The 16806-nt window shown below is 43.7% G+C and overlaps 1 protein-coding gene and 1 long non-coding RNA gene across 9 annotated transcripts in view; one reads left to right on the top strand and one right to left on the bottom strand.

Annotated features, from left to right (window-relative positions):
* Positions 1-16806, top strand: part of LOC148394869 (pleckstrin homology-like domain family B member 1) — a 130700-nt gene that overhangs the window by 35306 nt on the left and 78588 nt on the right. For 3 of the 8 annotated variants that reach the window (XM_088381540.1, XM_088381543.1, XM_088381542.1), the window contains exons 2-3: positions 5998-6099; positions 12140-12263. In XM_088381540.1, coding sequence (XP_088237666.1) covers positions 5998-6099; positions 12140-12263 — 226 coding nt within the window. Of the gene's footprint in view, positions 1-4411; positions 4732-5997; positions 6100-12139; positions 12264-13247; positions 13402-16806 lie in introns of those variants that run through there. The other 5 variants (XM_088381539.1, XM_088381544.1, XM_088381547.1 and 2 more) reach the window with 4 other exon arrangements.
* On the bottom strand, positions 702-14478 carry LOC148394870 (uncharacterized). Its single transcript, XR_015859557.1, has 3 exons — positions 14081-14478; positions 12122-12257; positions 702-927 (listed from the first exon to the last, which is right to left on the bottom strand). It is a non-coding gene; the product is annotated as an uncharacterized LOC148394870 (long non-coding RNA).

The raw sequence follows: 16806 nt of genomic DNA on the forward strand, positions 1-16806 counted from the left end.
GACAAATTTTTGTGGTAAGGCACAACAGTTCTACTTGTCCCTCATCATCATCCATTTCAATGGAAATGTATTTGTTTGTCTCTGTTTTGTTCACAGGCGTCTCACTTCTCCCTAATTCATACACATTTGCACCTCGGCTGACACGTTTACCACTTAGAACGAAACAGCACAAATTTACAGTTTGTGTTGTTTTTTATATTTTTTAAGTTTAAAGAGACTCTATGCCATGAATCTGGTATCAGGGCCTTCAGTAGGGAACTTAATCCACCTCTTGTGAGCACCACTTTCACAGCACAGAACTTATCAATACTGTACAAAAACACATTATAGTAGTACAAAAGTATCTAATAACAAGACAAAATCATAAACATTTAAAGAGATGAACAAGTGAAATGAAAAATGTTTTGTGAGTCTGACCAACCAATCAGAGGACAGGTGAATTTTGACATTTCATTGGTCAGTGCATGGTGGAAAAAAGAACAATTAAAGAAACAAAAAATTCAACAACCACTTATACCGGAAGCATGTACCAAAGAGGAAAAACTACAAAATAGAGAATTAACTGTTGGGAGTGAATTTTTACAATTTCATGGATTGGATAGAATTTTGGGTTTAAATGTAGGTCAGTGTAAATTATAGGTCAGTAAAAAAAGAGGCTTCAAGCTGTTTATTGCCACTCCCAGTTAAGGTTTAATGTCAAGCTAAAAGTAAAACAAAGAGATGTCCGCATTGTGTTTTTAAAACAACCACAACACATGCCTTAGAAAATCCATCTATCCATCTTCTGAAATGCTTTTTCCTAATAGGATTGGGGGCGTGCTGCTGCCTATCCCAGCTGACTTTGGGCGGTATGCAGGGTACATCCTACTTGAACTGTTTGCCAGCCAGGCGGCCAAGTTGCATGCGGCAGAAGGTGTGGCACAATGCCTATTTAAGCACAAAAGGATATTAAAAAATGAAATCAAGCAACATTTTTGTACATTTGTATTTATTTTTGGCGAAATATTACCATGAGGAAAATGTCAAAATACCAGCAATAATTTCTGTTGACTCCATCCCCAGGGTATTTAATCGTTGTCTTTTATTTATTTATTCATTTTCCGTTGTTCATCCTGTTCAGGGTCATGGGTGAAACGATCACAGGTGATTGATGATGTCAATGATTCACTTGGGATTTTTATTTATTTGCTTGTGCTATTGATGATGATGATGGTGAGAAGCTGTGAACACTGGACTCTTCACAAGTCAATGACAAGGCACATATAGTAGACCAGGGGTCACCAACACGGTGTCCGCGGGCACCAGGTAGCCCGTGAGGACTGCATGAGTCACCCGCACGACTGTACTAAAATTAGCTCAAATAGCGGCACTTGTCAGTGAGCTGCATCTATTTATTTTACTGTCAAACCTCGCTTTCCGAACGTCCCAGTTCAAAAAAGCGTTACAGTGACTGTAAAGACTATATACCGTAATTTTCGGACTATAAGTCGCATTTATTTTCATACTTTGGGTGGGGGGGGCGATTTATACTCAGGAGCGATTTATATGTGAATTTTTTCACAAATTTTCAAAATTCAAAAATCCGCGATGTAGTGAAACCGCGATAAACGAACCGCGATGTAGCAAGGGATTACTGTAATTTGAACTGCAAGTGACGTCAGCGGCGCGCACGGTTGTTTACATAAATGACAAAGGATTCGATCACGGGATGACGAAGATGACGAAGGGCCCCACGTTTGAAGGATTTAATGATTTGGTGTGACACAAGGTTTGAAAAACGTATTTATGTTATAGTTATTTGATATATTTTATTTCGTGTAGCAACTTGTATATGTTTTTATCATTACATTTCAGTCGTTGTTGGCTTGTTGAACTCTTGTTTTGTTAAATAAAGAGCCGTTTACCAAACCCACGTCTTTCCTGATACTTTGTTAACGCTACAGTATAGTTATATACTAGATCTGTGCGACGCACGCGCAGCGTTGTTGACATAAAGGATGAGGTTTTTGATCGATGGATTTAATGATTAGGAATAACACAGATGGTTTGATAATATTGTTATTATATGATACTCATTTGATATATACTTTATATATCGTTATATGGGTCTGTGGAATAATTAGAAATGCAACTCACGACGAGTCTGACGTCAGCGGCGCGGCGCGGCGCATATGCGGCATTGTTTACATAAAGGACGATCGATGGATTTAATGAATTGGAGTTCTTCTTCTTATCGTGGCTGCAAGGCAATTAGTTACATTGCTTGGCTAGATGTGGTTCAGCCACAGCTGAACACATTTCTGTCCCTTCTCAATAAACTCTGCTAAGTCCGGTGTTGTGCAGGGCGGCTAAGATTGTTCGTTTTGCAGAGGAGAACCCTTTGATGTTCACATATAGAATCGTCAATGCTGGTCGTGAGGAGGTTCCTCATTTCCAAGATCGACCTTTGTGTCTGTGTCCAGGCATGATGTTGTTTTCTGTTCTGTAATTTTGTGGCTTGTAGCTTGCAGCTTTCGGCATAGCTTGTAGCGTAGCTTGCAGCGTAGCTTGTAGCGTAGCTTGTAGCGTAGCTTTGTAGCATATCTTATAGCTGTGTTGTAGCTTGTAACTTTGCTTAGCTTCATGAATTGGAGTGACACCGATGGTTTGATAAACGTGTTATTTATGTAATAGTTATTTGAATAACTCTGAATGTTACGACAGACCTGTTCTCAGCTCCTCATTTGTGTATATGTCACGTTTGCATACCGTATCGTTTTGCCTGTTGTTGCTGGTTCATGTCTGTTCTTGGTGTTGGATTTTAACAAATAAATTTGCCCCAAAAGTGCGACTTATACTCCGGTGCGACTTATATATGTTTTTTTTTTCACTTTATTGTGCATTTTATGGCTGGTGCGACTTATACTCCGGAGCGACTTATAGTCCGAAAAATACGGTAGTCTAAGTGTAGTTCTGTGACCTTTTTGCAACTCATAAATTGTTTTGGCTGCAAACCTGTCACTATCTGCTGTATCCACAGTATCAGTCCATCCAGATTTTTTGGCAATGCATCTTCTTTCTTTCTCTCTCTTCTTCTTCTTCCCTGCATTCCAATCCTGAGCCTCCCCCTTGCTTTCATAATCCAAATTAAAAAGAGGTTTTCTCATGCATGAGAGGAGAAACAGGCCTACTCTGCAAACAATGTGAGGCTTTCTGGATTGGCATTAGAGCAGAGATTGAGTGAGGGAAAGAAAGGGAAAGAAAAGAATATAGCGATGGAGGGTTTCTGGGGGAGAGACAAGCTGTTGAAGTCAACTCCCACAGTCTGGGAGCCAAAAGCTTTGGTGTGGTGGGAACAAACCTCCCACATTGCACTAAATTGATGATTGCCTTGTTTATTGTTAACATTCATATATTGCATGATTATGAGGGCGGCACAGTGAGCCACTGGTTAGCACATCTGCCTCACAGTGCAGAGGTTGCTGGTTCGATTCAGGTGCCGGTCTTCCTATGTGGAATTTGCATGTTCTCCCCGTGTCTGCGTGGGTTTCCTCTGGATACTCCAGTTTCCTCCCACATACCTGACTTGTGTGCGGGCAGTGTAGGATCAATTCCCGCTCAGTGACTTCAAGATATCACCAACCACCAGATCAAAGCTGTTTTCCGTATTCATATATATGAATACTAATCAGAGAGAAGCTTATTTTCGTATTGAATATGGGTTAGTTACCCAAATCTTATCTCACAAACCTGTTAAAATACATCAAAGGTTCTACAAAAAAGAAAATGTGGCTCTTTTTAAAAAGAAATCCTGGTTCAACACATTTAATTGACATTGAAAAAAAATGGATAGGCAAATTCACTTCACAAATACTGTAATAATAGTCCCTATTTCTGTAAAAAACAAATAAAACAAAAATTGATAGGTAACTAGGTGAATTCACTTCACAAATGCTGCACTACTACTATGCAGGGCTCCACTGTATTAAGGAGACAAGTGGCTGTCTCATTGTCATGGCAATGCCAATACACCTCCTTTGACTTGTTTACAGACCGGAAATGTATTCGTTTGATCAATTCTTTCTTGGTGTCCTCTAACTGACCAGTAACTAGACCAGGATGTACCCCATCTCTCACTCAATAGTAGCAGAGATAGGCTACAGCCCAAATGTGACCCTAATGAGGACGTGCACTACAAAAAACAAATGGATAGATTGATGATGATGTCCTACCATCAGATAACTTAGAGTATATTGTTCTCTCCTTTCATACCATCGTTTTCATACTTCCACATGTCCATCATAGTTTCCAAATGCGCTTGCTCTCTCTCTCTCTCTCTCTCTCTCTCTCTCTCTCTGTGTCTCTCTCTCTCACACACACACACACACACACACACACACACACACACACACACACACACACACACCTACACACGCACACACACACGCACGTATGTCACATGTTCCTGTCGTCTTTGAAGCTTCCAGCCAAGAATGTAGGTAGTTTTAGTAAAGAGGAGCAAGCAGCAACAGGTCCACCTCCTGAGCATTTAAGGATACTAATGCTAACAGCTTGAGACAAAGAAGAGGCATTTCCAACACACAATCTCCGCTTCATGGGAAAGAAGCACTGTTGCTGGATTTGTACTTAGTTTATTTGGATGTGTCCAATCTTATCGAGGTCACACTGACAGATTGAGCCAGCGACAGGTCCACCATGACGGCTTTGCATTTACTGGACAATTGCAAGAAGGTAAATACCATTTATAGATTAGAGGACCACATTAAATCTGAGGGCTTCCATGATTTTTCCCCACTTATTTCATTATTGCATGAAGTAGTTTGACTTCTGGAACTCTTTAAATCTGTTTAGTGATTTACTGTTCAAGGCTGAATCAACAGAATATGGGGGCTGTCTGGAGAGGAAATATGTTGATCTTACAGCAGGGTTTTGTTATCTGGAGGGCAGAGAACATTAGAAACATAGTTTCCTACCCTGCTGCATTTCATTTCAAGCACGCAAATATAGTACTCCCATTCCCATTTGTATCAATCATGTCTTTTCTAACATTGACTCTGGTTTCAACCACAAATGCATTAAATACTTTCTTACACATATTCAGCTCAAAACAGAATCACACCATTTAATTAGTACTCTACTGATGATTTATTAATGGAAACTTCCTATATGCTGACATTATGGAAATACAGTGATGGTCCAAAAGGGATTTTCATACAGGGTGTCAGGTTTGGTGTGTTTGCCTTGTATCTCAAAGCCAAAAAAAGCAAGCAAAGGTGGCTTATTTCCATTGTGTGACCTAGTAGAAGGGATTTACTGTAAATGAGTCGACGCATTACCTCCTCAGTGGCCAGAACATACAGCTAAATACCCTCTACCATATGGACCGTTAGTGTCTGTGTGTGTGTGTCCTGTCAGCATGAATCACATCTTAGGCAGTGAAGCAAGAAGTACAAATCCCTCCAAAACTCGTAAATAATAGCAATAAAGACAATTGGTCATACACTATTCTTGTTCACTTTTTCCTACTCTGTAGACTCTATTTTAGTCACATATAATAATTATTATAATAATAATAATAATAATGATGATGATGATGATGATGATGATTATCTTGCATAATAATAATAATAATAATAATAATAATCATTATTGTTGTTGTTATTAAAACCTGATGTGCAAGAAAAAACAAAGGCAGATTTGGATTTAGTTAAAAAAACATCTACAAAAGTTTACCTACATCTCAGATTAAAAATTTGTTGACTTCTGATGTACGAGTGCGCTACAAACACAAAATATTATTTCACAAATAGGTTTCTTACAACATTCTTTTACTTGTAAAGTAGTGAAAGCCTGTGTACTGGTTCTCATAATAAAATATGCGTTGGGACAGGTGGATGTAATAATAGAATGACTCAAATGGTTGCGAAACTGAAATCACCCTTACATGTTCTTTTGGAACAATAAACCATTTAATAAAAAATAAATTTCCTATCACAGGATATTCACATGAGTCAGGGAGTCGCAGACATCACGATGGACATGGACCGTCTGAACAAGAATGCATCAGAGAGTGGTGCGCACACCCGCCAAGTGTTAAAGGTGAGAGATTTGGGGCATGTACGTATCATAGCGCTAGATCTAGGTGTGAGTTTAGAGAGTTAGTATAAAGAACACGACTCTTCTTTGATTGTGCTGTGTGTCTCAGCATTCATACATGGGGTCTCTATTCTCTCTTTTCCAATTTTAACTGAATTAACACCATTACATTGAATAGCGAGCCAGCCAGGGCAGCGAAGGACATGCGCTGACAACATACTTCTTGTCAGCATGTTGTAAAACAGGAATCTTCCATTAGAGTCAGTGATTAGTTGAAGCCAGAAATTTTTATTCCCCACACGCGGTCTGTTTCTTTTTGTGAGTGTAACTAGGATAGAGCCAGGTGAATGAGATTTGACCAGACATGGGCAAACTACGGCCCGCGGGCAACACCCGGCCCACGGGGCCGTTTAATCCGGCCCGCCAAACAAAAAATAAATTGTATTATTAATTTTCTGGAGGGGTCATTTTCCCTGCAATTACTGTTTCCCCAGTAGATGGGGAAGCGCCTGCCCGCTCATTTACTCCCGGGAGCCGTGTCAGAAAGCTCGGTGCACACTCACAAATGCGTGTGCGTACTCAGTAGTACGGACGCGGCGCACTCCGCGCTCTATTTCATCTATCTGCGCCGAATTTTGAGTGTAGGCTGTGACGTCAGTATTCTCGTAATTCGCGCACTGAGCTTTCAGATACAGTTTTACGCTAATGCCACCCACAAACCTTCCCCTGGAATCCTTCCATTAAAATGAATGGCCCGAAGAAAAGAAAGGTGGACACTGAGTGCCGAATGTTAAAAAAGAGTGGACAATTTGGCTCGACCTACGTGTGTGAGAAGACGTTCAGCCACATGAACGTCAACAAAGCCTGTCACAGATCTAGGTTAACGAACCTCGACTCTATCCTAAGAATTACCACAACAAATTTTACTCCAGACTATGATACATTAGCAAAAAAGGGAAACCAACACTACTATTGATTTCTTTATTACTTTATTTAGATGTAATCTTTCACTGATTCTTCAAGATGATGTATTTGGTCAGAATGTTTGCCGTTGGATGTGATTTCGCCTCATTAGATAAACATATTTCATAAATCTGACCTGCAGGCGCTGAAGTGATGGAAAATGTTATTCATCATAACTGTCGTATTTCATAAGAATCACTGATAGTAGTTTTTTGGTCAAATATTTTTTTAATGCTGTTAATAAATGCATTTGTTTTCAAAAAGTTTTTTAATATCCATGCTTTAGTATCTACTAAAAGTAAAAACGTGTTATGCAATCACCTTTACATGTCATTTATATTACTTCACACAAACACTAAATCCATCTGCTCCGGGTTCGGCCCCCCGGTCAAAATTTAGAACCCAATTCGGCCCGCAAATCAGAAAGTTTGCCCACCCCTGGATTAGACTCTACTAATTTCCTCTTGAAAATAATATGGATATGATATACAGTAGATATCATAAGGGTTAATTAAATCTCAATTAATTCAATTCTGCTTGCTTTAAAACCATCCAGTTAATTAATAGAAGGCAATGAACTGACACAATTAATACAATACAGTACAACTTTATTTGGTGTATTTTCATCCATCCATCCATCCATCCATCCATCCATCCATCCATCCATCCATCCATCCATCCATCCATCCATCCATCCATCCATCCTCTTTCACTTATCCGGGGTCGGGTCGCGGGGCTAGCAGCTTTAGGAGGGACTCCCAGACTTTCTTCTCCCCAGCCACTTCATCCAGCTCATCCCGGGGGATCCCAAGGCGTCCCCAGGCCAGCCGAGAGAGATCGTCTCTCCAGCGCGTCCTGGGTCGTCCGCGAGGTCTCCTACCGGTGGGACATGCCCGGAACACCTCCCCAGGGAGGCGTCCAGGAGGCATCCTGATTAGATGCGCGAGCCACCTCATCTGGCTCCTCTCAACGTGGAGGAGCAGCGGGTCTGCTCCGAGTCCCTTCCGGATGACCGAGCTTCTCACCTTATCTAAGGGAGAGCCCGGACACCCTGCAGAGGAAACTCATTTTGGCCGCTTGTATCCGGGATCTCGTTCTTTCCGTCACGACCCATAGCTGGTGACCATAAGTGAGGGTAGGAGCATAGATCGAGCTTTGCCTTTTGGCTCAGCTCTCTCTTCACCACGACGGACCGGTACAGAGTCCGCATTACTGCTGACGCTGCACCGATCCGCCTGTTGATCTCGTGCTCCATCGTGCCCTCACTCGTCAACAAGACCCCAAGATACTTTAACTCCTCCACTTGGGGCAGGATCTCATCCCCGATCCGGAGAGGGCATTAAACCCTTGTCCGACCGAGGACCATGGCCTTGGATTTGGAGGTGCTGACCCTCACCCCGACCCCTTCACACTCAGCTGCAAACCGCCCCAGTGAGAGCTGGAGGTCACGGCTTGAAGACGCCAACAGAACCACGTAGTCTGCAAAAAGCAGAGACGCAATGCTGAGGTTGCCAAACCGGACACCCTCAACGCCTCGGCTGCGTTATGAACAGAATCGGTGACAAAGGGCAGCTTTGGCGGAGTCCAACCCTCACGGGGAACGAATCCGACTTACTGCCGGAAATGCAGAATAAACTCTGGCATCGGTGATACAGGGACTGAACCGCCGTTATCAGTTGGCTCCCTCCCGAGGGACACGGTCGAACGCCTTCTCCAAGTCCACAAAACATGTGGACTGGTTGAGCAAACTGCCATGGCCCCTCGAGGATCCTGGGTGTAGAGCTGGTCCACTGTTCCACGGCCAGGACGAAAACCACACTGCTCCTCCTAAATCCAAAGTTCGACCTCCCGACGAACCCTCCTCTCCAGCACTCCTTAATAGACCTTACCAGGGAGGCTGAGGAGTGTGATTCCCCATAGTTGGAACACACCCTCCGGTCCCCTTTCTTAAAGAGGGGAACCACCACCCCAGTCTGCCAATCCAGAGGCACCGTCCCCGATGTCCATGCAATGCTGTAGAGGCGTGTCAGCCTTGACAGCCCCCAACATCCAGAGCCTTTAAAAACTCTGGGCGGATCTCATCCACCCCTGGGGCCTTGTCCCCGAGGATTATTTTAACTACCTCAGTGACTTCGGCCCCAGAGATTGGAAAGTCCACCTCAGAGTCTCCAGGCCCTGCTTCCACAATGGAAAGCGTGTCGGTGGAATTGAGGAGGTCTTTGAAGTACTCTCCCCACCGACTCACGACGTCCCGAGTCCAGGTCAGCAGCACGCCATATCCACTGTAAACAGTGTTGACAGTGCACTGCTTCCCCCTCCTGAGATGCCGGATGGTGGACCAGAATTTCCTCGAAGCCGTCCGGAAATCATTCTCCATGGCCTTGCCAAACTCCTCCCACGCCCGGGTTTTTGCCTCAGCAACCGCCGAAGTTGCGTTCCGCTTGGCCATCCGGTACCTGTCAGCTGCCTCCGGAGTCCCGCAGGCCAAAACGGTCCGATAGGACTCCTTCTTCAGCTTGACGGCATCCCTTACCGCCGGTGTTCGCCAGCGGGTTCGGGGATTGCCGCCACGACAAGCACCAACCACCTTACGGCCACAGCTCCGGTCGGCTGCCTCAACAATGGAGGCGCAGAACATGGTTCACTCGGACTCAATGTCCCCCGCCTCCTCTGGAATGTGGGAAAAGCTCTGCCAGAGGTGGAAGTTGAAGCTCTTCCTGACAGGGGATTCTGCCAGATGTTCCCAGCAGACCCTCACAATACGTTTGGGCCTGCCAGGTTGAACCGGCATCTTCCCCCACCATCGGAGCCAACCCACCACCAGGTGATGATCAGTTGACAGCTCCGCCCCTCTCTTCACCCGAGTGTCCAAAACATGCGGCCGCAAATCCGATGACACGACTACAAAGTCGATCATCGAACTGCAGCCTAGTGTGTTCTGGTGCCAAGTGCACACATGGACACCACTATGTTTGAACATGGTGTTCATTATTGACAATACGTGTCGAGCACAGAAATCCAATAATAGAACACCGCTCGGGTTCAGATCGGGGGGGGGCATTCCTCCCAATCACGCCCTTCCAGGTCTCACTGTCATTGCCCACGTGAGCATTGAAGTCACCCAGTAGAATGATGGAGTCTCCAGAAGGAGCGCTCTCCAGCACTTCTTCCAAGGACTCCAAAAAGGGTGGGTACTCTGAGCTGCTGTTTGGTGCATAAACATAAACAACAGTCAGGACCCGTCCCACCACCCGAAGGTGGAGGGAGGCTACCCTCTCGTTCACCGGGGTGAACCCCAATGTGCAGGCGCCCAGCTGGGGGGCAATAAGTATACCGACACCTGCTCGACTCCTCTCACCGTGGGCAACTCCAGAGTGGAAGAGAGTCCAGCCCCTCTCGAGAGGGCTTGTACCGGAACCCAAACTGTGTGTGGAGGCAAGCCCGACTATGTCTAGTCGGAACCTTTCTGCCTTGGACACCAGCTCGGGCTCCTTTCCACCCAGAGAGGTGACATTCCATGTTCCAAGAGCCAGCTTCTGCAGCCGAGGATCAGACCGCCAAGGTCCCTACCTTTGGTGAGCCAGGTGGTGAGCCCATGGGAAAGGGGACCCATTTATCCTTTTCGGGCTGTGCCCGGCCGGGCCCCATTTGGTGTATTTTACAACACAAAACTCTTCACATATAGCAATTGGACAACCACAATGGCAGTGAAAATAGTAGATTGAAACACAAATATAGAGTAGCAGAACAGTAACAGTCAAAAGTCAGTTGAAAGCCAAAGAATAAAATAAATAAATAAATAAATAAATAGATAAAATAATTTTAAAATTTCAGATTAGAGGTGAGAAGATACTGTATGTCCATCATTGTTCAAGTTTTAGTCTAATGCATTGAAATGAAATGACTGAATGGGACAAAGGTCCTGGACTTACGTTTTGCATCCCAAATTGAAATAATTAATTCATCAATAATCTGACAACACCGCTTTTAATGATTTCTCTCTTTTTAAATTCTGCTAAGACATTTTGAACTGGATAGATGAGTTTCGAAAGGCCCAACAGCTCAACTCAATGTGTAATAAATGTAATACATAGTACATATGATTGATATGATTTGATTTGAATGATATTGAAAATCGTATACGCTCATACACGCATGTTTGGAGACCCTGGCTGAATAGTGCACAAGAGTAAAGGTACACTGAGAAGCTAATGCACTGTGTGCCACATGGGAGCTGCAACACTCTGTAGAAGAAGCAATAACTGCATTCCTGCTGCCGATACAAAATTTGCTGAACTTTAATGCACTCATTACAAGTCAGCAATGCCAGACTTGTGAATTGTGCAGCGCTGATTATATGGCATCACACAGTCAATCATTCTAATCACTTCTTATAGTGGAAATATTGATAAAAGCTCCTGCTCTCATTCCCGCACATGATGAGTAAACTTCTCGCAAGTCTGTAATATGACGGTTAACCACTTTAATCTAATTGTCAGGACATAACAACTGACTGGATCCTTTCATAGTTTGCCATGTATGGGTCCATGCTATTTTTTGTACATTATATTACCTTATTATTAATTAATTAGGTCATCCTCAGACGAGCTTCCATAGTAGAATCTATACATTGCTTATAATGACTGTGGGGCGCAGCTCCTCACAGCATCCCCGATCCAACCCTTAATGCTGAGTGTCAAGCAGGGAGGCATCGGGTTCCATTTTATAGTCTTTTGGTATGACTCGGCCGGGGATCGAACCCACGACCTCCTAGTCTCAGGGCGGACACTCATATCACAAGGCCACTGAGCTGGTATATTACCTGGTTTTATTTAATTTGGTGTTTAAAACTGTCTACAACATAAAATTCTAGATGTTTTACTTCCATGTATGCTCAAATGAGATATTAATGATGATTCTCCAGATGAGGCGTCTGGTCCTGAGATATATACGTAAACATTTTTAAAGAGAAACTGACAGAAATGTGTATTTACTTCATTTTAAATTTACCTTTAAAATGACCCAAAACCTAGTACGAATCTGCATAGGTTAGTTTTCTTACCTTGATCTTCCTCAACAGAGCACTCCACTGGATTTGATTGAGACTGGAAAGGGCCTGAAGTTCCAGGCAGAACGCCCACATCTAGTCAGCCTTGGTAGTGGACGTCTGAGTGTTGCCATCACTTTGCTGCCTCTCCCTGAGGGTAAGTATTTTGGCCTTTTGTCTTTATAATGTACATTTCCTTCCTTGCGCAACATTCCAGTCACTTACATTGAGTAGGAAGCTTGTTATCACCTCACTATCTTCGTTCTTTCGAATTTTGCTCACAGGTTTATGCATGTGTAACCTTTTGGCCTGGGCTGCCTTTTCACTATAATATCTCTGCTGTGTGCCTCTTTGTCTGCACCTGCTTTCCCTTTATGTGTCTGTGTCTATTCATGCTGGTACGCAGGGTGTGTTTCTTGATACCGTACATATCTGTGACATTTTGTGAGGCCATAGGCCAAAGCCCTACAATATTTCTCTTTGTTCTATTGGATTGATAGAGCAATTCTGCAGTTGATTCAAAGTGATATAAAAAGCACTATTATATATACGGGTAAAATGTTTGAAGCATACTCTTTGGTCAGTGTATTAAACAGGTCTCTGTTATTGTGATTGGTACAAATCCAGCACATATCTATGAAGATGTTGGTATGACCCAGTGTTAAGTCGTTATTTCATAGACCACCACAGTTCATCAGATCTGCGAGATGAAGGCCTGCGCTGTTGTGGAAGTATTCACAGCCAACTAATTATGGTCAACCAAACCGGCTCGTTTTATTCCCTTCAAATGCAACTCGCTGGTCAGACGTGGTGGATGCATACGTATCTGTGCCGTCAAGTGTCATTCATCCAGTGAGGAAGTGTGTGGTTCTATGTCGCCCTCCAGCAGCACTGACGAAAAATGGTGCCCTCCATTCAGCATTTAAAGGCCCAGAGACACCGGTATATGTATAAATCGGTTTTAGTTAGCTTATGGGCTTACAAATACAAATTGACGATCGAAACAACGAAAAGGAAGCTGTTGCTCTGAAAAATATAATTTAAATTTGCCGCGCAGACGAGTTTGACTGCACCGAGCCGCCAGCCGGAAGTGACGTCACAAGACGTCTCAAGTTGTACGCGTTTAGCTTCAGTGAATGTAAACAAAAAGAGAAGAGGGGCCAGCGCGGAGACGTCGGGCCAGGCTTGCGGCCAACCCAGCTTGCCCAGCCGTGCCTTCCATTCTCCTGGCGTGCGTTCGTTCGCGGGACGACAAGATGGGTTGCGTTCGCCTGATAGGATCCACGAACCGGACAGTGCGTGCCTGCTGTGTGCTCGTGTTCACAGTGGCCTGGTTGACTGTCATCTAACAGGTGTTGTGCTCGATTTGGTTCCCCCGTGAGATTTTGTTCCCCCTGCCGCGGGAGCGCGCACGCCTTGTTTGGAAAGCGAAAAACCGATCCCGTACGGCGTCGTACGGCGTCAGCACTATGTTGTTTTCAATAAAAACATGAAGAATTCACGTTTGCGTCAGTCAATTTTAATTTTTATAAAGGATTATTCTCATTTGATGTCTTTAAATTCATCCGCGTTCTGCCATTGAAGCGGGGTGCATTCAAAGACCAGTCGTAAAGACGGAACACTCACTCACTTCACCAAAAAGCAACGATATAATTACGTGAGCTCTTTGCATAAACCTCGATGCAAAGAAACTCCTCCTTTTGGGTACCGTTACATGCTACAAGGAGTACCTGTTCAAATTTGCCACACTACCTGAGCAGACCCCCAGGAAGACAGAAAAAAAACAGCTGGAGTCTAGGACTCACCGTTCTCAAAATAAGGGGGGGGGGGACATATCCTCACGGGCCACCCGTGAGGATATGTTCCCCCCCTGTAACTTGGGCCAGGAATGAGGGAACCTGTTCAAATTTGCCACACTACCTGAGCAGACCCCCAGGAAGACAGAAAAAAAGCCAGTCGATGTCCAGGACTCACCGTTCTCAAAATGGGAGGGAGGCACAAATATTCACGCCTTGACATTTTTTATAGCGTTTCTGTTACAATTTTTATCCCACCACCTTTCACTTTGCTTGGGACAAAAGGAGCCTTCAGAACTGAAATTTCTTCTCAATTATTCATTCAAATCAATTCACTCAAATCATTGTCGTTATGAAAGATTTGATCACAAAACGTGTGTGGCTTTTTCTTCAATGAAAACGTTTGACATTGCTAGAGTGTCAGCTTTTAATTATATTGCGCTGTCATTTTAAAGCAAATTAATAAATGCAACAATATTAATTCGCTTTGAAAATACCTGAGTAATAAAATGGATGGATGAATGATGATTACAATTAAGAATAAAGTCTCCTTTGTAATATATACTCCTTGTAGCATGTAACAGTACCCAAAAGGAGGAGTTTCTTTGCATCGAGGTTTATGCAAAGAGCTCACGTAATTATATCGTTGCTTTTTGGTGAAGTGAGTGAGTGTTCCGTCTTTACGACTGGTCTTTGAATGCACCCCGCTTCAATGGCAGAACGCGGATGAATTTAAAGACATCAAATGAGAATAATCCTTTGTAAAAATTAAAATTGACTGACGCAAACGTGAATTCTTCATGTTTTTATTGAAAACAACATAGTGCTGACGCCGTACGACGCCGTACGGCATCGGTTTTTCGCTTTCCAAACAAGCTGTGCGCGCTCCCGCGGCAGGGGGAACAAAATCTCACGGGGGAACCAAATCGAGCACAACACCTGACTCCGCTGTGCATCGGGAGCCGCTAGCGTGCTATCACTCTTATTGTTCATCTTCTTGTTTTATGTTTCCTGTGTTGTTTACTTGTATGTGCGTTGTGAACTCTGTCTTGTCACCCTGGGATAGTGAGAAACGTAATTTCGATCTCTTTGTGTGTCTTGATATGCGGAGGAATTGACAATAAAGGAGACTTCGACTTTGAAAAGTATGTCGAAGCGTGACGGGAGGGGCACAATTCAGAAAATGTGCTCAGCTCGTCGAAAAAATGCGATTTAAGGAATAAAATTAAAAATGCGCCTAAAACTTAAACCAAACGCTGCAGATGTTCATTTCTTCATGCGCAGTGGTCAACTCGGCACTCTAAAGCCCCCTGAGAACTTTTTACTATGCCAACCTAACCACAGTAACGGGAGAGGCAAAATTCAGAAAACGTGCTCAGCTCGTCGAGAAAATGCGATTTAAGCAATAAAATTAAAAAAGCGCAAAAAACCTAAACCAAACGTTGCGGGTGGTCATTTCTTCATGTGCCGAGATCAACTCGGCACTCTAAAGCCCCCAAGAGCACTTTTTACTATGCCAACCTAACCAGAGTGACGGGAGGGGCACAATTCAGAAAACGTGCTCAGCTCAGCCCAAGTGAACTGCTAGATTCATCATATTCTGCGTCAAAAGAGGTTTCTCAATCGGATAAAATGATGCTAATATTGCCGCTAGAAACGGAGCTGTCGCTATCATCTGCCATGTTGTTTGGGTTTGTTGAGATCCGGATGTACAACTTTTGACGTTACAGTAATGGCGCCACCTGTGGCTTCGTGCGGAACCCGATCGATAAACTGGCATTTAATTTTAGCTTTATTCTTAGTAATCGGTTTCCATTTTTAATTTCCAATGCGGCAAATGTGTTCTCTTTATACATTCTATCAAATTCCGCTCTAATTGAAAAAAAAAGGGATGTCTCTAGGCCAGGGGTCACCAACCTTTCTTAAACCGAGAGCTACTTCCTGGGTACTGATTAAGGCAAAAGGGCTACCAGTTTGACATACACTTCTGAAATAGCCAATTTTCTCAATTCGGCTTTCACTGTGTTATTATTGTCATTTGCAGTTAACATGTAAGTGTGATTTTAACAAGAATAGCAGAAATACAGTCAAACCTTGGTTTTTGACCACAATCCGTTTCAGAAGGCGGTTCGAGAAGCGAATCGGTCGAATTCCGAATCTATTTTTCCCATTACAAATAATGGAAACATTTTTAATCCGTTTCAAGACAAAAAACACGCGTCTTTTTTAAGCATTTTTTCATTTGCGCATATTTGTCTGATCGCTCAAATGCAGCGCACCGCCGAACGCGCAACCGTAGCGCGTCGCCCACCGCGCAACTGCACCGCGACGATCGCATTATTGTGACAGAGCCGTCGCTGAAATTTAGAAAATATTTTTAAAGTCCTGATGTACGTAGTTTCCAAAATTGAAGTGGACCTAAGTGCGCAGGGAGCTTAATTTTGTCCGATCGCGCAGCTGCAGCGCACCACCGAACGTGCAACAGTAGCGCATCGCCGACCGCGCAACTGCACCGCGCTGGTCGCATTATTGTGACAGAGCCGTGGCTAGAATTTAGAAAATATTTTTAAAGTCCTGATGTACTTTCCAAAATTTAAGTGGACCTCAGTGCGCAGGGAGCTTAATTTGGTCCGATCGCGCAACCACAGCGCGCCGGGTGCTCACTGTCGCATTGCTTTAAGAGCGTCTTTGTGTTTTAGGATGGCTTTACTGCTCTCACTTGCTTTCTTTGGAGGCATGATTAGGGGTTAATACAATCCTAAAAGTAACGAAAATACAATAACAACGGAGTCAGTCGGCATCCGGGCGGCGCGGTCGGGTTTTCTCGGTTCCTCCCGGCTCATCTCGCGAGGTTCGACCTCCGAATTTTGTTGGACAACCGAAGCCAAAAAATCTCGAATTTTT

Source organism: Syngnathus floridae, chromosome 7, assembly GCF_059516105.1.
Source record: "Syngnathus floridae isolate MCC-2025c chromosome 7, RoL_Sflo_1.0, whole genome shotgun sequence".
Lineage (NCBI taxonomy): Eukaryota > Metazoa > Chordata > Actinopteri > Syngnathiformes > Syngnathidae > Syngnathus > Syngnathus floridae.